Consider the following 22,505-nt stretch of genomic DNA (forward strand, 5'->3'; position numbering starts at 1 on the left):
TTTTAAAAAGCTATATGATATTGGAAACCCCTTTAATGTCAGTATGGAAGGCCTGGCATAAACTTTGTAAAAAAAATAAAAAAATATATATATTTATATATAATAATTTCTACTTTTCTTATACAATGACCTGCACAGGTCACAAAGCATGCCCTGAAAACTCTCCCATGTAAATCAATAGGGTCCCCTTCTGTCCATTGTGCCAATGGGGCTGTTATAAAGCAATTTTTGCTGTGTAAATGCTGTTTAGAACAGCTCAGGCAAGATGGCCACCCCCATAATAATGTTCAGGAAATATAATATAATTTTCTGATGACATTTTTTATTTTTATTTACCATATGTAGACTGAGTATATATAAAATTTAACTTTTACTATGATTTCACTTAAAATAAGTTGGTGGTAGCAGTGAGACAAAAACAATAGACTTACATACATATAAACACTTACTATGCCACCTAATAAGACCACGATATAATAGTACTGGGTGGGTCTTACCCCGTCCTGTAGATGCACGGTCAGGGTTAGTAGGTGGCGGTAGAGCTCCAGTGTGGTCGCAGGCACTGGTGTCCAGTTGTTGGGAATAATATGGCAGTCTGGAAACTCCTGTTATGTCCTGGTCTAGAGCCCTCCCTATATAGATGGTCAGGGGCTATCCTCATAGACCTGCCTCAACGACACGGAGCACTCGCCCCGACAGGGGCGACCCCATACGGAACCTGTCCCTATCTGGGACCTATTCCCTAAATGGTCCCTTACTGAATGGCCCTACATGCCATGTTTCGTTCCATAAAATGGAGCTCATCAGGGGCTCATTGAAATCAGAAGGTTTCTACAAAATACACAAAGAGAGATATGCATGGCGTAGTTACTACCAAGCGTCTATTATAATACAAATTTAAACAGCATTAGGTATATGGTCTCCAACTTACTGTTTCAGTAGAGAATTGCTTGTAAATACAAGATGGTAAGAACGATCGATAATACACGTCCCTGCCGGGGTATGGAGAAGTGTCCCCAATAATACCCACTCCTCACCTCACTGCTGTATGCCGGCAGTGTGGGAACACAGCCCATTCGGCCGCCTCACCTTTTAAAATCAGCGCCTCCAGCTGTTACCGCCCTCCTGTTCCACCTTCCCCCGGTGGAACGCATGTGGAACGCACGCTATTTCCATGCGCTCCACTCCACCGGAAGTCAGTGTCACATGACCACTCGGGCTGCCGGAAGTACATGCGGATGTGTCTGAGCGCCACCCATCGCATAGCAACCGGATGACGCGCAGGCACTCCACGCTGATCCGCCGTCTCAGACGCCGGACAGCTGTTCTAGAGAATACAATCATTCAAAGGTTGGATTTCTTTAACAGGTTTCCTCCATACTGATTTTTCTGCATGCACTTGGCCATACAGTACTTATAAGAGGGGAAATACTGGACACACAGGTCCATTTTTGTACCACAGAAAACTTGCAGAATGATGATATTTCATGTCATTAGACAAGAAAGAATTTTTACACTTATTCCACAATAGGGGGTATTATTGACTTTGTCAGGAGATTCATGTCCCAGATATTTAAGATTTAACAATAAGATCATATCTAGGTTGGTGTAGAGGAAGGTGAAGGGGGGTATAAGACAATGAATTCCTGCCCTCCTTAGATATTAAAATTTATAGACAGATGTGGGACCGGTCCTAACCATCATATCAGCCAGATATTTAAATAAAGCACGTGAAGCTCTGTAGCTCATTGAGGCCATTGGGGTATATTGTCTTCAGGTAAAAAATCCACCTTGCCTCGCATTGGAGGATTCTCTTATCCCAATCCCCACCTCGCGCCAGTGGCCTCACTTTTTCGATTCCCATAAATGAAAGGCACCTTGGATCCCCGCCATGCTCAGCACGCACATGACCCGAGACCACGGTGTCCCTACCATTATGGACGTCATTAATGTGCTCTCCGATTCTTCGTCTCAGCTCCCTTTTTGTTTTGCCCACATATTCCTTGTTACAGGAACATGTGATTTTATAGACAACCCCCATAGTCTTACAGTTTATCAGATCCCTGATAATGTATGTTTTTCCTGTATTACAGCTCCTAAAGGATTTTCCGCACTGCATGTACTTACAGGCTATGCACCCCCCACATCTGTAGTTTCCATGAACTCCTTTTTCCAGCCAGGTTTTTGGGGCCGGTTTAGGAGAGAAATGACTATTCACCGTCCAATCTCGTACACTCCTTCCCCTCCTATATGTTATACTTGGGTGTTCTTTTATGGTAGTGCAGAGGTCGGGGTCCATCCTGAGTACATGCCAGTGTTTGGCAATTATTTCTCTTATGCCTGCGGAGGCTTCATTAAATGTACTGATTAAACGTGTCTCCTGAATCCCTGTTGGGGGTACGTTCTCAGTATTGCTCGTTTTGTTAGGGGTAAGAAGGGAGCTACGGGAGCGAGCTTTTGCAGCTTTATAGGCTGGTGTCAGTGTCCCAATAGGGTAACCCCGGTCCATAAAGCGTTTTTTAAGGTCTGTTGCCTGCCTCTGAAATTCCACCTCATTCGAACAATTTCTCCTTAATCTCAGGTATTGACCCCGAGGAATTCCCCTCCTGAGGGGGAAAGGGTGGCAACTGTCCCACCTCAGGAGGGAATTCGTCGAGGTGGGCTTACGAAAGATTGTTGTTTCCAACCCTCCATCCTGATCTTTAGTAATAAGAATATCAAGGAATGGCAACCGCTTCTCGTCGCACTCTGACGTGAAGCGTAGACCAATCTGGTTATTATTCAAACTTGCTGCCCAATCCGAAAAAGACTTGCGGCCACCTTTCCAGACAACCAGCACGTCGTCAATATAGCGTGCCCATATCTGGACGTTTAGGGCCTCACATGCTGTCTCATCACAAAAAATCATAGTGTCCTCCCACCAGCCCAGGAGCATCCTTCAATTGTTGGAGTTTGTATTATGCAGAAATTATTTTCTCTTTAACGGTAGATTCTACCACCAGCTCAGGGGCACCGCGATGGGGTGTTCATGTGACCCGTCGTATGCAAATTTGCTCCTGGGCTGGTGGGAGGACACTATGATTTTTTGTGATGAGACAGCATGTGAGGCCCTAAACGTCCAGATATGGGCACGCTATATTGACGACGTGCTGGTTGTCTGGAAAGGTGGCCGCAAGTCTTTTTCGGATTGGGCAGCAAGTTTGAATAATAACCAGATTGGTCTGCGCTTCACGTCAGAGTGCGACGAGAAGCGGTTGCCATTCCTTGATATTCTTATTACTAAAGATCAGGATGGAGGGTTGGAAACAACAATCTTTCGTAAGCCCACCTCGACGAATTCCCTCCTGTGGTGGGACAGTTGCCACCCTTTCCCCCTCAGGAGGGGAATTCCTCGGGGTCAATACCTGAGATTAAGGAGAAATTGTTCGAATGAGGTGGAATTTCAGAGGCAGGCAACAGACCTTAAAAAACGCTTTATGGACCGGGGTTACCCTATTGGGACACTGAAACCAGCCTATAAAGCTGCAAAAGCTCGCTCCCGTAGCTCCCTTCTTACCCCTAACAAAACGAGCAATACTGAGAACGTACCCCCAACAGGGATTCAGGAGACACGTTTAATCAGTACATTTAATGAAGCCTCCGCAGGCATAAGAGAAATAATTGCCAAACACTGGCATGTACTCAGGATGGACCCCGACCTCTGCACTACCATAAAAGAACACCCAAGTATAACATATAGGAGGGGAAGGAGTGTACGAGATTGGACGGTGAATAGTCATTTCTCTCCTAAACCGGCCCCAAAAACCTGGCTGGAAAAAGGAGTTCATGGAAACTACAGATGTGGGGGGTGCATAGCCTGTAAGTACATGCAGTGCGGAAAATCCTTTAGGAGCTGTAATACAGGAAAAACATACATTATCAGGGATCTGATAAACTGTAAGACTATGGGGGTTGTCTATAAAATCACATGTTCCTGTAACAAGGAATATGTGGGCAAAACAAAAAGGGAGCTGAGACGAAGAATCGGAGAGCACATTAATGACGTCCATAATGGTAGGGACACCGTGGTCTCGCGTCATGTGCGTGCTGAGCATGGCGGGGATCCAAGGTGCCTTTCATTTATGGGAATCGAAAAAGTGAGGCCACTGGCGCGAGGTGGGGATTGGGATAAGAGAATCCTCCAATGCGAGGCAAGGTGGATTTTTTACCTGAAGACAATATACCCCAATGGCCTCAATGAGCTACAGAGCTTCACGTGCTTTATTTAAATATCTGGCTGATATGATGGTTAGGACCGGTCCCACATCTGTCTATAAATTTTAATATCTAAGGAGGGCAGGAATTCATTGTCTTATACCCCCCTTCACCTTCCTCTACACCAACCTAGATATGATCTTATTGTTAAATCTTAAATATCTGGGACATGAATCTCCTGACAAAGTCAATAATACCCCCTATTGTGGAATAAGTGTAAAAATTCTTTCTTGTCTAATGACATGAAATATCATCATTCTGCAAGTTTTCTGTGGTACAAAAATGGACCTGTGTGTCCAGTATTTCCCCTCTTATAAGTACTGTATGGCCAAGTGCATGCAGAAAAATCAGTATGGAGGAAACCTGTTAAAGAAATCCAACCTTTGAATGATTGTATTCTCTAGAACAGCTGTCCGGCGTCTGAGACGGCGGATCAGCGTGGAGTGCCTGCGCGTCATCCGGTTGCTATGCGATGGGTGGCGCTCAGACACATCCGCATGTACTTCCGGCAGCCCGAGTGGTCATGTGACACTGACTTCCGGTGGAGTGGAGCGCATGGAAATAGCGTGCGTTCCACATGCGTTCCACCGGGGGAAGGTGGAACAGGAGGGCGGTAACAGCTGGAGGCGCTGATTTTAAAAGGTGGGGCGGCCGAATGGGCTGTGTTCCCACACTGCCGGCATACAGCAGTGAGGTGAGGAGTGGGTATTATTGGGGACACTTCTCCATACCCCGGCAGGGACGTGTATTATCGATCGTTCTTACCATCTTGTATTTACAAGCAATTCTCTACTGAAACAGTAAGTTGGAGACCATATACCTAATGCTGTTTAAATTTGTATTATAATAGACGCTTGGTAGTAACTACGCCATGCATATCTCTCTTTGTGTATTTTGTAGAAACCTTCTGATTTCAATGAGCCCCTGATGAGCTCCATTTTATGGAACGAAACATGGCATGTAGGGCCATTCAGTAAGGGACCATTTAGGGAATAGGTCCCAGATAGGGACAGGTTCCGTATGGGGTCGCCCCTGTCGGGGCGAGTGCTCCGTGTCGTTGAGGCAGGTCTATGAGGATAGCCCCTGACCATCTATATAGGGAGGGCTCTAGACCAGGGCATAACAGGAGTTTCCAGACTGCCATATTATTCCCAACAACTGGACACCAGTGCCTGCGACCACACTGGAGCTCTACCGCCACCTACTAACCCTGACCGTGCATCTACAGGACGGGGTAAGACCCACCCAGTACTATTATATCGTGGTCTTATTAGGTGGCATAGTAAGTGTTTATATGTATGTAAGTCTATTGTTTTTGTCTCACTGCTACCACCAACGTATTTTAAGTGAAATCATAGTAAAAGTTAAATTTTATATATACTCAGTCTACATATGGTAAATAAATTTATAGGAGGTACGACATATCTCTGCACACACGTACCTGGTGCATTGAGGTATAATATTTTTGTACATAAGCATTTTTTATTTTTATTTTTTTAAAGAAAAAAAAGGAGATGTTTGACATCTGGTTTTAACTGGCAGATATTTGTGGTGACACATATCCTTTAAGTTCTCTCTCTCCAAGGCTGAATGGGACCCTTAAGTGAGGTTCTCAACCATTCTACAAGCAAATCACTGCTATATATAAATCCCTACACTCTACATGAGGTTATCGTGCTTGCTCCACAGGACTGAAGGCATGGCTCTCTGTCTTGGACATTCCACAACTTTTAAACAGAACGGACTACTCTCTTAAAACACTTCTATCAGCCAGATATTTGGATATAGTTCTGCTGACCTTCCACAGGTCATACATCTCATCTGTTTGATAGTGGGTATCTACCATTCAGACTCATGCTTCCACTGTGATCTGTCCACAAGAAGATATTGCTTCTTGTTTATGGTTTTGCGATGCCATTTAACCTCGCTGGTCTGGAGTTCACAACTTTACCCAAATGCACTTAACCAACTTTTTACCCTTTAAAGCTCTTTGGGGTCTGTTTAGTTGGGTGGGCACTAAGGAATACCATTGTGATCCAGGGACCAGAAAATGACTCCCCTTGATCTGGGCAGCAGTGTGCAAGGCAATTCTACAAGAGTGTACACAACCACAGGCCCTGCCACAAAGATAGTTCTTAGACAAACTTACATATTCATTTAAGATGGAATGGGCTGAGGCAACTACTCAAAAAGTTTATTCACATATGGGAAAACTTTACAACAATTCTGCCAGCACTCTTCCATGATACAGTCAAAGCTCATTTCAAATCTACAACCTGGTACCTAGAACATGAAACATGTGGTGACCCTCTGATGTTCTCTTATATAATATAGCATCACTTATCGATGGAGCAACCTTAGACTCATTTGCTTTCCCCCCTCCTTTCTTAAATCCCCCCCCTTCCCATTTATAACTTCACTGAAATCCAAGTGTACAGTGTTGCCTCATGTGCTGGATCACTGTGCCAGGATGTTTTACGGGTCTCCGGTTAACCACGCCATTTTCTTCAGGTGCCGACCATGTTAACTTTTACTCTCAGCATGTGTCTTTACCATAACAGATTACTTCATTTTTGGCTTGTGAGTCCTAAGAATAGGCCACCAATATTTATCGATGGAGCTTTACCTCTCAGAGCCACTGGAAATCCACAGAATGAAGGCCTTGCAGGGCTCCAGCAAGTGCCGTGGCCTGCTCTTTTCTTTGCCAGTGTTAAAATTAACAGTATACACTTACTGAGTGCGCAGAGTAAAGGCGGCACTGGTGATTGATGTTGGCAGATTTAGGCCTTTGGTGATCTCTCGCCAGAGCTTCTTATTGATTACTTCTACTAGCCCTCCCTTCTCAGTCACCAAGACATACAACATGTACAAGTCTAAGACCTGCTTGGCCATTATCGGAATTCTGTTCACAGGTGTCCCTAGGAAACAGACCATGAAAGTTAGTTAGTAGCTCTATACAAATGGTCAGCATTGCAATGTCAGCTTCTTCTTGTATTCCACAAATGACAATGGTCTACGTATTGAGTTTTTATCATCTTCATTCAGAAATCTGTCACTTTGGCAATGGTTTCAAAGAGCATGAAAATTACTTTGGACATTGTCAGACCAAAATGTAGTCAATAAAATGGCACCAAAAGAAAAAAAATACAGCAAAATCAATTTCCTATCCACAGGGCTGTCATTGTAAGTGCCAAATGAGTGAATCAAATAGGCATGGAACCCAGTTATAAAAAAAAAGGAATCTACCGGTACGATCTAGGAGTTATTTACTATAGAAAACAAACATCTGCAGAAATATGAATAACTCTTTTTAAAACTGCTCAGATTAGACATTTCAAATTTAGATTTTTTTTTTCTCTCCCAACCATAGCTAAAATGTTTTACGCATCCGATTATGGCTTCTTGATTGACCCCTTTACACTGCTTGATGAGTAGATTATCGTCAATGAACAAGCTGTTTGCTCATTCATCAGGTAAAGGGCAGCACCTTTTCACCGGCAGATCATTGCCAACTAACCTTACTACCAATGCTTGTTAACGATTATCTACTCAACGCTCAGCCAGTGTAAAGGGGCTTTTAGCAATGTTTCCTAAATGCCCCTGAAGCGGATAATGTGGCACTACCAACTGTATAGAGGCATTTCTCTCGCCTCATTGCTTGTTAGAAAGTCCTTGGATGCCTGTAGATGGCCCATTTATTTACAGTAAGAAATGAGTAGTGCTGCAGGTAAGGAACCCAGGTCACTATTTTTTATTTTTCTACTGCCCCCTGTTCCCCCCCCATGTCAGCACTCAGAGCCCATTGTCGGGGGGGGGGGGGGACGACAGTAGGAGCTAAAAAAATTGTGATCCTGACTCCTAAAAGGCTCATGCACGCAGCCATATTAATGCCGTTTTCACACAGTCAGTGTTTGATCAGTGATTTTCAGTAAAACCGGGTGTGGCTCAAAAACAGGACAGGAGTAAATTTTTCCATTATACCTTCTCTGAGTAGGCTTCACTACAGGTTTCAGCTCAAAAAAGACCGACCAAACTGTGAAGTTGAATTTACACCGACAGTCGGCTGCTCATTCATAACGCAGTAATCTCCCTCACTGTATCAGGACGAGGGATTGCTGTTGCGATCCCTTGTCCTCATACAGAATCATGGTTTCTGAGCAGCAGATCCCTGTTTAGGTGATGATTATATATATATATATATATATATATATATATATATATATATATATATATATATAAATAAATAATGAAGACGCAGCACACTGTTGGTTGGGTGCAAAATCAGGCCAATACGAATCGGCACCAAGGTCCCATTCAATAAAAAGAAAAGCCAGCAGCACTCCAATAAGATCAAAATACACGTGCAGTTTATTCACCCAGTGTCAAGTAGCGACGTTTCAACCGCTTGTTGCGGTCTTTCTCAAGCTATGTATGTATATATCTCTATCACACATTCTGGCACGTTCCAGCATTATTTTGAGAGGAGAATATCTCCGCACATACAGCTCCCAAATGGAAGCATATAAAAGTTGTTAAAGTAGTAATTCCCCATTTGCTAGTAGACCTGCATATTCCACTAATTGCTTTGTTGATAAGGCCTAATCCCCCTGAGGGCTGAAGGCGGGTTGGAATGCAGCATTCCCAGGTGAGTGAGGCCATCTAGATCAAACACCAGCCCCCACCTGGAATTTCTGCAGCACCCCCTCCCCCTTTCAGCCCTAAACTGCACCCATTTTTTCACACCTTGGTATAAAATTATAGGACAAGATATCTGGGCATTGTACGTACCTCGCTTTTGCATGAAACTGAATAAGTCATCAAGAAACTCTTTCCTTTTTGGATCACCGTCCAGTTCATAAAGCTACAAAAAAAAAAAAAAAAAAAAAAGACAAAAAAAAAAATAATACAAAATTAAAACCAAGGTGCACCAGGTTCAATAGAGGAAGCAAACATGCTTAGTGACAAGACAGACATGGGTAGAGAGCGACAGAGAAAGTTGTGCCGCATGGTAAGGATGCTACATCTAGCCCAAGGCTGGCTTGGAGTTCCAGGTTTCTATGCACAAACTTCATATAGGATATTAAAACATGAAATATAAAATCAAAGAGAAAAAGAACGTAAAGCTATTAAAACCTCCCATGATCACACACATCTGTTGCTGGAACTAGCATTTAACACCCCAATTCTCTAGGGTGAAGGGGGTGGGTCGGCAGATGTGGGGAAACAATAGAATAACCTTGTAATAGCCAACATTTGGACTCCCAAGGCCACTTTCCATAGCCATGGCAATTCAAAGACTGTAGAGAAGTATATTTTTGAAGCAAAAACTGCAAAGGTTAGTAAGGAAAGCTCCTATATTCCCTATTGTACTAGTTTTCTATACTTGGGTGAACACATTTCAAGAGTTAAAAAAATAAAATAAAAAGGTGTTTCTTAAAACAACTGGTTATTTCTTCTTTATGTTCTAAGCAGGTGAAGAACAAGTGAAGACAAGTCATCGCTCAGACCTAACAGATGGCAGGGTTTCTTACTGGGCTCATCTCCAGTAACCGTACAGGAACTTACATGTGGGAATAGAGGGTTTGTGGGCACTTCTGCCTCCGATTCACAGGAACTTATTTCTCAGAAGCGAGGACCCATAGTCCTTAGCTCAAACAGAATAATGCCTTATATTTCAAATGATTAAAGTTCAAGCATCAAACTAAAAAAAATTAGTCACACACCAGGAGGCTATGTTCACACGGCAAAATGTGCAGTGCATTTTGGCACAAAAAAATAAAAATAAAAATTACCGAAGGAGGCTCTCCATTGTTGGGTAGAAATACATGCCATAGTTCACACTGAGCTCATTTAAACAATGCCGTTATCAAAAAAATGTTTCAAGACGTGACACTTCTCCAAAACACTTTACACCCACGTTTTCCGCTGAAGTAAAATGGGAAGGGATAAAATACTCTCCAGAAATGCTGGAGTGGTATTTGGAGCATTTAGAAATATGCTTAACAGAAAGTGACCGAATTTCACAGGCCGATAACGCTTCTAATCAGCTTTGGATTTTGCAGAAAGCGCACTATACTACAACAAACAGGCTCCGAAATAAAAACGTCAGAGCAGCAATGAAATTGACTCTACAGTGATTAATGCTAGAACATATGAAAAGATGTAGCAACCTCAAACCTGTGAGCAATATCACGTCCTGCTTATCTGACACAGTAGATAACTAATTTGGAATCCAATAATCTAGAAAGAACATTTCAGAAAACGTCTGATAATGATTAATTTTCAGCACAAAAGCAGTGGACTTGGACCAGACCGGAAGCAGCAGCCTGGAATCAATCGTGGCACACTAAGGGTGTGGGTTTACAAAACAGAATTTCCACACTGATTTTTGTGCACATTTCTCAGCGTTTCCACGGCAAATCCGCATGTGTTACCGGAGGATTTTTTTGCCGATTTTGATGCACTAACACTAGCCCCCCCCCCCCCCCCGTTTCACTCTGCACAAAGAATTGACACGCTGAAGATTTCTGCAGTCGTTTTTTCCACCATCAGCTACTGGGCCCTGAAACGCGTCTAGCTTCTGTTATATAGCAGAAAGCACCATCACAAGTGCAATTTCCACCAACGCAATTCATCCTCACTGCAGCCATGAATGGTATTTAAATCACCTGGACAGTACGTCTGAATACACTCCATAGCGCAAAGTCGGCAATGCTGTGAGAAGCAGGTCACCAGCACGTGTGCGCAAATTCATATGTGCGACGTCGCAGATTTCGTGGACCTACATGACGTGGTATAGTAATGGCCTGGAAATAGTTCTCTCCCTCCGATACTCTGTATGTTTGGCATGTATATACTGGGAAAGCTCCTGACTAACACAGTAAACATGTCCATAGGGTTACATTAGACAAAAAAAAAAGTTTAACCTGTAGTACTAGTTCTTCGATTGTTCTACCGCTATACTAGAACGCCATGTAGAACAGCTGTACCTGTTTTTAAGAAATGAACACTATGGGTGACTGACACCCCTGTTCAATACCTATAGAAAGCATTCATTTTATGAATACATCCTGCCTTCCATAAAGCTTAAATTCCCAAATTAAAAAAAAAACAAAAAAACACACCGTGTCCACCCTGCTTAACCTCCCAGGAATATCGGGGATTCTGGGACTAAAAGCTAACAAGTTCCCAACATCTGCTGCTACTGTAAAAGGAGGAGATGAAAGAGTCAGGCTGGATGAATGAGTCAGACAGAAGGCTTTTGGACTAGATCCAGCAACTGTCAGAGGGGTAATAAACCCGCAGGGTGTACAGCTTTGGCGAGGTCCCATATCGGAGGAGAAAACGCCATCACAGGCACAAAAATTCTTGACATTTGCAATGATGACATACAGCTGTGTAAGAACCGTGTTTACCTCTCCAGCAGAACACGTGGTGCGTGGAATTGGCACGCAGCCACGCAAAGTGTGCAAATCTGCCAGAATCAGTGTACTCATTTACATGACAAGATTGCCAGCAACGATTACGCTGTGTGTTTAACTCCTTCCCAACATCTGCTCCCATAAACCTTCCTCGAAAGGCTCAGGGAGACACACAATGCACAGCGGCCACAGAGCAAGATTACCTAATTGCTGGTTAAACAATAAGACATCCCTCGCCTGCCAACAACCATGACAGTGAGAGAGGGGCTCACAGCAGGCCGTTTATTCTTAGCCAGGTGGCCACCGAAACAAACCCCTATTAGCCCTGGTTCCAACCCTTAAGGCTACTTTTACACTAGCGTTTTGTACGGATCCGTCACAGACGGATCCATTCAGATAGTACAGCAATCTGCATCCGTTCAGAACAGATCTGTTTGTATTATCTTTAACATTGCCAAGACGAATCCATCTTGAACACCATTGAAAGTCAATGGGAGACTGATCCATTTTCTATTGTGCCAGATCAGTTAGCTCAGTTTCATCAGACGGACATCAAAACGCTGCAGGCAGAATGCAAAACGCTGCAGAAGCGGAATGGAGACTGATTGGAGGCAAACTGATGCATGCTGAGCGGATCCTTTTCCATTCAGAATGCATTAGGGTAAAACTGATCCGTTTTGGACCACTTGTGAGAGACCTGAACGGATCTCAAACGGAAAGCCAAAACGCCAGTGTAAAAGTAGCCTTAGGCTACTTTTACACCTGCGTTAGGTGCGGATCCGTCTGGTATCTGCACAGACGGATCCGCACCTATAGTGCAAACGCTTAGATCCGTTCAGAACGGATCAGTTTGCATTATTCTTTTTAAAAAAAAGTCGAAGTCAAAACGGATCCTGACTTACATTGAAAGTCAATGGGGGACGGATCCGTTTTCAACTGCACCATATTGTGTCAGTGAAAATGGATCCGTCCCCATTGACTTACATTGTAAGTCAGGATGAATCCGTTTGGCTCTGCATCGCCAGGCGGACACCCGAACGCTGCAAGCAGCGTTTTGGTGTCCGCATCCAGAGCGGAATGGAGGCAGAACAGAGCCAAACTGATGCATTCTGAACAGATCCTTATCCATTCAGAATGCATTGGGGCTGAACTGATCCGTTTTGAACCGTTTGAGATCCCTGAAACTGATCTCACAAACGGAATTCACAAGCGGAATTCAAAACGCTAGTGTGAAAGTAGCCTTAGTTTTACGTAGCACAGATTAGTTTAACACTTGAAAGATGAGATTTTTTTTCACATTTGATATACGGAATATGCTGCAAATTTGTTTTTAGAGAAAAATGGCAAGACGTGTACTGTACTCCATGTGTATGAAGATGTCAACATATTGTGCAGCGCTATATAGAGCTATTCATCCCCAGATCAGGGCCTGTCCACAATGGGGGAATCACAATCTCCAAATTCAGCCATCAGTATCTTTTTTGTCTAAAGTGAGAAAGTGGTTTTGCTGTGGCGTAATATTGGTGAACTATCCCCCAGATAGACCTTCAGTATCACATCGGTGGGGGTCTGACTCCTGGTACACCCGCCAATCAGCAGTTTGAAGGGATTGCGGTGCTAGTACTTCAAAGTTTACCTGCATGTTGCCTGCATTGCACAGTGTATTGTAGATGACTGCTGGAGTACATTCTAGGTCACCAGGGCAGACTGTAGAAGGTTTACACAGCCTCCAATCAGATCAATGGGTCCTCTTTATTCATGACTGCAGCAATCAAAGGGTTAAAAAAGTTAAACTTCGAGCTACCGCCAATCCTGGCTGTAAAGCAAAAGGCTGCTCCAAGAACAGTTCATTGGTAGCGCAGCAGTGCTCACAGAAGTGCTCTGCTCCCTCTAAAGCAGCGACGACAAAAGAAAGTTGGTGGTCATTAAAAAAGGGACCTGTCAAACTTACACTGCCTGTCTGTCAAACAGAATCACACCTGCCAGGCCCTGTCAAAGTGGAGAGCGTGTGGCAGCTGCAGAAAACATAGCCTCTAGGTGTAACGGAAACGCCCCCGTTGCTCCTAGAGCCTTCATTTGCATACATTAAAACGTAATTTTTCTCAGCAATGCTGCACTTATGAACATGGGACCAACATGCCTTCAGCTGCCAAGCGCACATGTAACAGGTCAGCCATTGTCCTAGGTACAAATCTGCTGACAGATGTATCCTCGGTCCATAATGAGTGCGGGTAGATTATATTCAGGTGGACTGGAGCTAGTTATTCTTAATTAAACTGTTCAATAACAGAGGGAGAATGAATGATAATGGGATCGCAATGTTATACAGGCATGTCACATGGGGCTGATATGCTGGATATTTTCCATTTGGATTCTGAGGGTGGAGATACCACGGTGTATTACTGCAGAACCAAAGTGGATAAGATTTTACCAGGTCTCATACAAACTTCAGAAACGGACCTGCGGTGTGGATTTATATCTAAAACACTGCTGACCTTAGTTGCTAACAGTCGCTGCAGATTTCACCCTTTGCGACACACTGGGAGAAACTCACGGCAAACCCCGCAGCCAAAACCACGACTAACTCGTGCAGATTTCGGCACAGTTCCGCACTGATTTTTTTATGCTCAGTTTACATTCCCACGTGGACATGTTCTTATGGCTACTTTCACACTGGCGTTGCTGGGTCCGCTTGTGAGATCCGGATACAAGCGTTTGCATTATCGGTGCGGATCTGTCTGTGCAGACACCAGATGGATCCACACCTAACGCAGGTGTGAAAGTAGCCTATGATATACTGACACTTTTTAGAGGCATTTTTCAGACCTGGTTTGTGGCTTTTTTTGCGTTCTTCGCGAGTTTAATTAGAGCCCACTGTGGCCAGTACGGTCACAGTCCCTATAGCCAATGCAAACTAGCACCAATCACCGAGTTTACCATTGATCTGTAACATTATGGCAATGTGTAATAAATAATAATAATTCTTAGCCTTATTATTAAAGCGCCATTCATTCCATAGCGCTGTACATATGAGAAGGGGTATACATACATAATACAGACAATTACACTAAGCATGAACAAGACGAGTTACAAACTGGTACAGAAGGAGAGAGGGCCCTGCCCGTGAGGGATTACAATCTACATGGTATGGGAGAAGGACAGAGTAGGTGAGGGTGAAGTTGGTCATGGCGGTATAGAGGCAGCAGGGTCACTGGTTGTAGGCTTGTCTGGTGGGTTTTCAGGTTTCTTTTGAAGGATTCCACTGTAGGTAAGAGTCGGATAGGTTGTGGTAGCAAGTTCCAGAGAATGGCGGATGCACAAGAGAAATCTTGGCGATTGTGGGAAGAGGTGATAAGAGGATAGGAGAGAAGGAGGTCTTGTGAGGATCGGAGAGTGCGTCTGGGGATGTATCGGGAAAGTAGCTCAGAGATGTAGGGAGCGGACAGGTTATGGACGGCCTTGTATGTATTTGTTAGTACTTTGAAGTGAATTCGCTGGGGAATGGGGAGTCAGTGAAGGGATTGGCAGAGGAGTAATAGGGTGGGGGTGGATTAGTCGGGCAGCAGAGTTGAGGATAGATTGGAGGGGTGCGAGAGTGCTAGATGGAAGGCCACAGAGGAGAGTGTTGCAGTAGTCTAGGCGGGAGATGATGAGGGCATGTCCACAGTTCTTAGTATATTCTAACTTGAAGTGTCCCCATCACCATGGGAACGCCTCTGTGTTAGAATATACTGTCGGATCTGAGTTTTCACGATGTGAAAACTCAGATCTGAAAAAGCTCTATGCAGACGGATCTGCGGATCCATCTGTGCGAAAGTAGCCTACGGACACAGATGACAATCTTGTGTGCATCCGTGTTTTTTCACGGACCCATTGACTTGAATGGGTCCGCGCACCGTTGTCAGTCAAAAAAAATAGGACAAGTCCTATTTTTTTTGACGGACAGGAAACATGGACGCGGATGAACAACGGTGCATTTTCCGAGTTTTCAACGGACCCATTGAAAGTCAATGGGTCCGCAGAAAATCATGGAAAACGGAACAACGGACACGGATGCACACAACGGTCATGTGCATGAGGCCTAAGGTGGTGATGTCTGGACCAGAGAGATAGATTTGTGCGTCGTCAGCGTAGGAGTGATACTGAAAACCATGGGACTCTATGAGCTGTCGCAGGCCAAAAGTGTAGATAGAGAAGAGTAGGGGTCCTAGGACAGAGCCTTGCGGGACACCAACAAAGAGGGTAGGAGATGCTAAACGTCCGGTCTGTGAGCTATGATGTGATCCAGGAGAGTGCCAGGTCAGCGATGCCAAGAGATGAGAGAGTTTGCAACAGAAGGGCGTGGTCAACAGTGTCGAAGGCAGAGGACAGGTCAAGGAGAAGTAGGACAGAGTATTGTTTCTAAGAATAAGCTGACTTTTTTGGCGTTTATCTAGCTGAGGAATACCAAGACTCCACAGTAAATTTTGGTACTGTGACTGCAGCAAATAATTTCATGTGTGTCCTGGGCCTAACGTTGATTTGATCTGTCAGAGCTCTTGGGTAGAAGAAATGCACAGGGATAGAAATTATAAAAGGTCGCTCAAGCAAAGCCATTACTGTTCTGACCGCCCATTAAGATCCCCCCCAGTGTAAAAGGGCAAAAAGATAGTGATCAGATTAACACATGAAGTTGATTTGAGATCATGATCTTTCCCCATATAAGCATGAAAGCTCATGACTTCATTTAGGAGGTCTTGTGGAACTAAATGTTATTTGTGGTCATTTTATGTAAAAATGGCAATTATCCAAAATTAACTACTTGAGGTTAACTAAGCAGGTTCCATGAACGTCCTTGCGGAGTCTGCAGCTGCATAGAGACTGTGCAGAAGCAGAAGTGAGCCTGCAATCGGTGACAGCAGGTCCCCCCTCCCTGCACACACAAACACAAGGCCGATACCATTTATTACAGTCCATGCCTTCCCGATTACTGTATGCAATTCAGGAAGCAGCTTTTAATCCTGCCTCCATGATCACTCGGAAACTGCAGGAGCTGCTGGATTTTAGCAAGTGCATTTCAGCTTTGCCGTGAGGCCCCAGGGGTTGTCCCCCTGTAAGTGGTGCCAATATGTCAGCACCATTTACAGGAAAAGCCTGAAAAATTAAAAGTGAAACAGATTTCCCCTTTCATTTCCCCATGTTTAAAAAAAACCATGCATCATGAAAATGTATCACAGAGAAAAAAGAAAAGTGACAAAAGTGGTTTTTCGAATGGGCATGCAAAAAAAAAACACAAAAACACCTTTCCATGCACAATCCTGAGCCCACTTCATTGACAACACATATAGAGGTGTTTAGTAAGTACAGAGTGTGCAGGGCCTGTCCTTCTCTGAAGCCAGGATAAATAAAAGATGAGAATGGCTATACAGCACTTCCCAAGATTAATTATTTAATGAGTTGCTGCAGCATCAGCTAAATGACGGGGGGGGGGCTAGAGATCAAAATGTTCGGACCAGAAAAGGATACCCGACTGTTAGGCCTCCTGCACACGACCGTATGGCTTTTTCAGTGTTTTGCGGTCCGTTTTTCAGTTTTTTGTTTCGTTGTGTTTCCGTTTCTGTTCTGTTTTTCCGTATGGCATATACAGTAATTACATAGATAAAATTGGTCTGGGCATAACATTTTCAATAGATGGGTCAGCAAAAAACGAAACGGAAAACATATGGATGCATTTCCGTATGTGTTCCGTTTTTTTGCGGACCCATTGACTTGAATGGAGCCACGGAATGTGATTTGCGGGCAATAATCGGACATGTTCTATCTTTAAACGGAACAGAAAAACGGAAATACGGAAACTGAATGCATACGGAGTACATTCAGTTTTTTTTGCGGAACCATTGAAATGAATGGTTCCGTTTACGGAACGCAAAAAACGGCCAGTAAATGGGGGGAAAAAAAAACGGTCGTGTGCCTGAGGCCTTAGGATGTTTTCACACACAGGTTGGCGTTTCTGCAAATGTCCTGCATTTATATTGCTACCGGCATTTTTGTCTTTCCTGCTGCTTTTCAAAAATGCAGAATGCTGTTCTGTATTAAAGACCAGCAGAGTGTCATGTATTAAAGACCAGCATTTTATGCCAGGCTTTGATATCCCTCATGCTGCCGGCCGAAGCATGTGTCCAGTTTATGATGAGCCTCAGACTTAGGCCGAATGCACACTGCCGTGAGCGGTCAGTGGTATCCCGGCCTGGCATCCTGCTGAGAGCAGGAGCGCACGGTGTCATTGGTTGCTATGACGCCGTGCGCTTCATGACGCCGCACTACAGTAATACACTCGTATGATCTATACGAGTGTATTACGGTACTGCAGCGGTGGCATTGAAGCGCACGGCGTCATAGCAACCAATGACACCGTGCGCTCCTGCTCTCAGCAGTATGCCAGGCCGGGATACCACTGACCGCTCACGGCAGTGTGCATTCGGCCTTAGTTATAAGTTAGGTGCATCTTCAAGCAGTCTGTGCACCTAGATTGAAGTCTACTTCAGCTGGTACCTGAAGTAGATTTCAAATGTCATTTATGCCAGTTAACCGGTGTAAAAGGACAGCAAAATGTGTTGGGGGGGGAGAAGGGAAGATGACCCTGCCCACACCATTCCCTATTCAAGTGGTGAGGGCAGTGAAGAAACACCACCGGTAAATGGCTTAAAAAAAAATATATATAATAATAATCATACATGTCAAATTCATGTGTTGGAGGACCCTTAGGCACCTTTCACACGAGCCTGACTGATTAGGTCTGGATGCGTTCAGCGAATTTCACACCATTTTGCCTGCGTTTTTTCCGCGCGAGTGCAATGCGTTTTTCACGCATGTGATAAAAACCTGAAGGTTTAGAAACTACATCTCCTAGCAGCCATCAGTGAAAAACGCATTGCACCCGAACAGCAGCCAGGTTACATCTGGATGAAATGGGTTTTTCACTGAAGCCCCATTCACTTCTATGGGGCTAGGGCTGAGTGAAAAATGCAGAATATGGCCTCATGCACACAACCTTTTTTTTGCGGTCCGCAAAACGGATTTCCATTGTTCCGTGACAGTTTTTTCTTCCGTGGGTCTTCCTTGATTTTTGGAGGATCCACGGACATGAAAAAAAAAAAAAAAAGTAGTTTTGGTGTCCGCCTGGCCGTGCGGAGCCAAACGGATCCGTCCTGAATTACAATGCAAGTCAATGGGGACGGATCCGTTTGACGTTGACACAATATGGTGCAATTGCAAACGGATCCGTCCCCCATTGACTTTCAATGTAAAGTCAGGAGTCAATATTATACCATCGGATCAGAGTTTTCTCCAATCCGATGGTATATTTTAACTTGAAGCGTCCCCATCACCATGGGAACGCCTCTATGTTCGAATATACCATCGGATTTGAGTCAGATCGTGAAACTCAGATCCGACAGTATATTCTAACACAGAGGCGTTCCCATGGTGATGTGGACGCTTCAGGTTAGAAGATACTAAAAGAACTGTGTACATGACTGCCCCCTGCTGCCTGGCAGGTGCTGCCAGGCAGCAGACCCCCCCCCCCCCCCCCTCTGTATTTAACTCATTGGTGGCCAATGCGGCCGGGCCCCCCCTCCCCCCAGCTAATTAAAATGACCGACCCCCCATCATTGGTGGCAGCGGAGAGTTCCGATCAGAGACCCAGTTTAATCGCTGGGACTCCGATCGGTAACCATGGCAACCAAGACGCTACTGCAGTCCTGGCTGCCATGGTTACTTCGCAGGTAAGTATAAAGCTTCTAAAATTGCTATGTCTGTGACCGGCCGGGCGCTCCTCCTACTGGTAAGTGAAAGGTCTCTGCTATAAGCAATGCGCCGCACAGACCTTTCACTTACAAGTAGGAGGAGCGCCCGGCCGGTCACAGACATCGCAGGTAAGTATAATGCTTCTAAAATTGCTAAGTAACCATGGCAGCCAGGACTGCAGTAGCGTCTTGGCTGCCATGGTAACCGATCGGAGCCCCAGCGATTAAACTGGGACTCCGATCGGAACTCTCCGCTGCCACCAATGATGGGGGGGAAGGGGTCGGTCATTTTAATTAGGGGGTGGGGGAGGGGGGCCGGCCGCACTGGCCACCAATGTGTTAAATACAGGGGGGGAGGGAGGGGGCAGTCATGTACATAGTTCTTTTAGTATACTCTAACCTGAAGCCTCCCCATCACCATGGGAACGCCTCTGTTAGAATATACTGTCGGATCTGAGTTTTCACGAAGTAAAAAATCAGATGTAAAAAGCTTTTATGCAGACGGATCAGCGGATCCGTCTGTGTGAAAGTAGCCTACGGACAAGGATGACAATCTTGTGTGCATTCGTGTTTTTTCACGGACCCATGACTTGAATGGGTCTGTGAACCGTTGTCAGTCAAAAAAATAGGACAGGTCATATTTTTTTGACGGACCGGAAACACGGATCACGGATGCGGCTGCAAAATGGTGCATTTTCCGATTTTTTCCACGGATCCATTAAAAGTCAATGGGTCCGCAAAAAAAAAACTGAACAACGGCCGCGGATGCACACAACGGTCATGTGCATGAGGCCTATAGAACATGCTGCGTTTTTTATGCAATGCAGAACTGATGTGTGGGGAAAAAAAAAAGAAAAAAAAAAAAAAAGAGCTCATGTACACAGACTCCTTGAAATCAGGATTCAGTGCGGGTGCTATGCATTCATGTCACGCATTGCACCCGCGCAGAAGACTCGCTCGTGTGAAAGGGGCCTTAAGAGAGGAAACTAAATTGTAACTCCACGTAAACCAATTACCCAAGAAAGCCTGGTAGACCTCTAGACCATAAGAGTAGTTGTGTTTTTAGGAGAAACTGAAGAGGCATGGGTTCATTTATCAAACTGGTGTAAAGTAGAACTGGCTTAGTTGCCCATAGCAACCAGATTCCTCATTTAATTTTCCAAAGGAGCTTTCCAAAATGAAAAGTGGAATCTGATTGGTTGCTGTAGGCAACTAAGCGAGTTCTACTTCACACCCATCTGATAAATTACCCCAATAGTTCCTTAATGACAGGTATGGAAGGACACATCTGTATGAATGTAATGCCGCAAGTAAACGCCATTTACATAGGCGGATTATCGGTTGTCTATTAACCGGGAACAAACATTCCTACAAATGCTCAGTCCCCATAACTAGCCTGTTATATCACCTGACAAACTAGAAAAAAAATTAAAAAAAATAAAAATAAATAAATGCTCGTTTGTCAGGTGATCCAACTGTTTAACCGTTTATAAGGCACAAAAAAAAAACATTTCTGTCAGCACATCACCCTAGGTAAAACAGGGAAGTACTGCAGACAAACAAAGGGGGGAATATATCAAGAGGGTAATATTTGAAGGTGTCAAATTTATCAGATGTTACGCTGTTCGTTAAATTTAGTGCATCTTTAAACCTAACCCGTGTCTACAAATCCTCCTCCGGTTTTTTCCACACTATCCCCCTACTTGAGGGAATGTGCAATATTTTTTTTCCCCTCTGTGATAAATCTGGAGTATAACTAATTAACATAGCTCACCGCACCAACTTTTCCACCCACTTTACATAACTGGTACAACCGAAAAAGTCACAACACTTAATGCTAAAAAGCCCTATTTTGTGACTTTTTGACGCAAAGGGCGTTATAAAAACTCCCTCAAAAAAATGAATCTGTATCGGGATTGGGGAGGGATGATCATTATACGGTTCGCTCAAGCCTGAAGATGGCTGCGTGTCATATGAACGCTCGCTCTCCATGTCGAGAGATATCAGTCGTGCATAGGCAACATCCTTATCAGCAAAACACAAACACAGTAGCAGTATATAAAAAGAAAAAGTAGTGAAAAAAGCCTATATATTAAAAAGGAAAAAAAGCCAGACATTAGGCGCGTTGAGGAGAAAACGGGTGTGTGGCATTGCCAGGGATATCATTTTATCAGATACCACATGGGCAGCTAGGGCGACAAGCTGGATCCAGCCGCATTATGCTGGCCTCTTACTCCACAGACATTACGGCCGTTTGTAATAAAAGTCTGCCATGGAAACCCCAGCCTAAAGACTGGTATGTAACTGCAGACATTTAAATACCATCACAATATGTACTTTTAAACATTAGTCGTTGTGCTTTCAACATAAATAATCGGACAGACTGGATAGGCCTGTTTGTTACATTAGCCTGTGTACATAAACCCCGGGCCTGGAAATTTCCATTAAGACTCCACAGACTTGTTTCCCCACTTGGCTAGTAATGTTTGACTAGCAGATTTAAAAGCCTATACTTTAGTAAAGAGAGGCAGGCAAATCGTATGGAAACAGGGAGCAGATTGGCCGTCTAGGAGACTGGATGACCGCAATTAGGACACCAGCATTGGTTTGGCTCCTAAATGATATATGTACAGAAGGGGTTATACTATTGATATGTAGCATCCGGTAATTCACAAACATAGCCTATAGTGTTTAATGCTTAACTGGCATAAGATCCAGAACACGGCACGTAGCAGTAAGTGCAGCTCAAGACCACGCCAACGTAGCGTCTCTATGTAAATCCTGCACATGCGATTTTCCTGTCGTAATCTCTTACTTCTCCGGACACGTTTGTTTTACTAAATACCTGCATTCCCCATCAAAATGATCAATTCCTAAACAGCTTTTCTTAGATCTTTACATCATGCAGTTCCCTTATTCCTCCTAAGGGCTGTATTACACCAGATTATCCGACACATTTTCTGACCATTCTTTGGTCAGATGGCCGTTTACACACAGATCTTTCCTTATACACACACACCAACTATTGGTCTGATTGGACAGATAA

At 44.2% G+C, this 22,505-nt stretch overlaps 1 protein-coding gene across 1 annotated transcript in view; it reads right to left on the reverse strand.

Moving 5' to 3' along the window:
• The window catches only part of ARID3A (AT-rich interaction domain 3A), a 56,948-nt gene that overhangs the window by 12,069 nt on the left and 22,374 nt on the right, over positions 1-22,505 (reverse strand). Inside the window, exons 3-4 of the mRNA XM_040420412.1 lie at positions 9,043-9,115; positions 6,989-7,172 (exon numbers count right to left, since the gene is read on the reverse strand). Coding sequence (XP_040276346.1) covers positions 6,989-7,172; positions 9,043-9,115 — 257 coding nt within the window. The remainder of the gene's footprint in view (positions 1-6,988; positions 7,173-9,042; positions 9,116-22,505) is intronic.

Source organism: Bufo bufo, chromosome 2, assembly GCF_905171765.1.
Source record: "Bufo bufo chromosome 2, aBufBuf1.1, whole genome shotgun sequence".
Taxonomy (NCBI): Eukaryota; Metazoa; Chordata; class Amphibia; order Anura; family Bufonidae; genus Bufo; species Bufo bufo.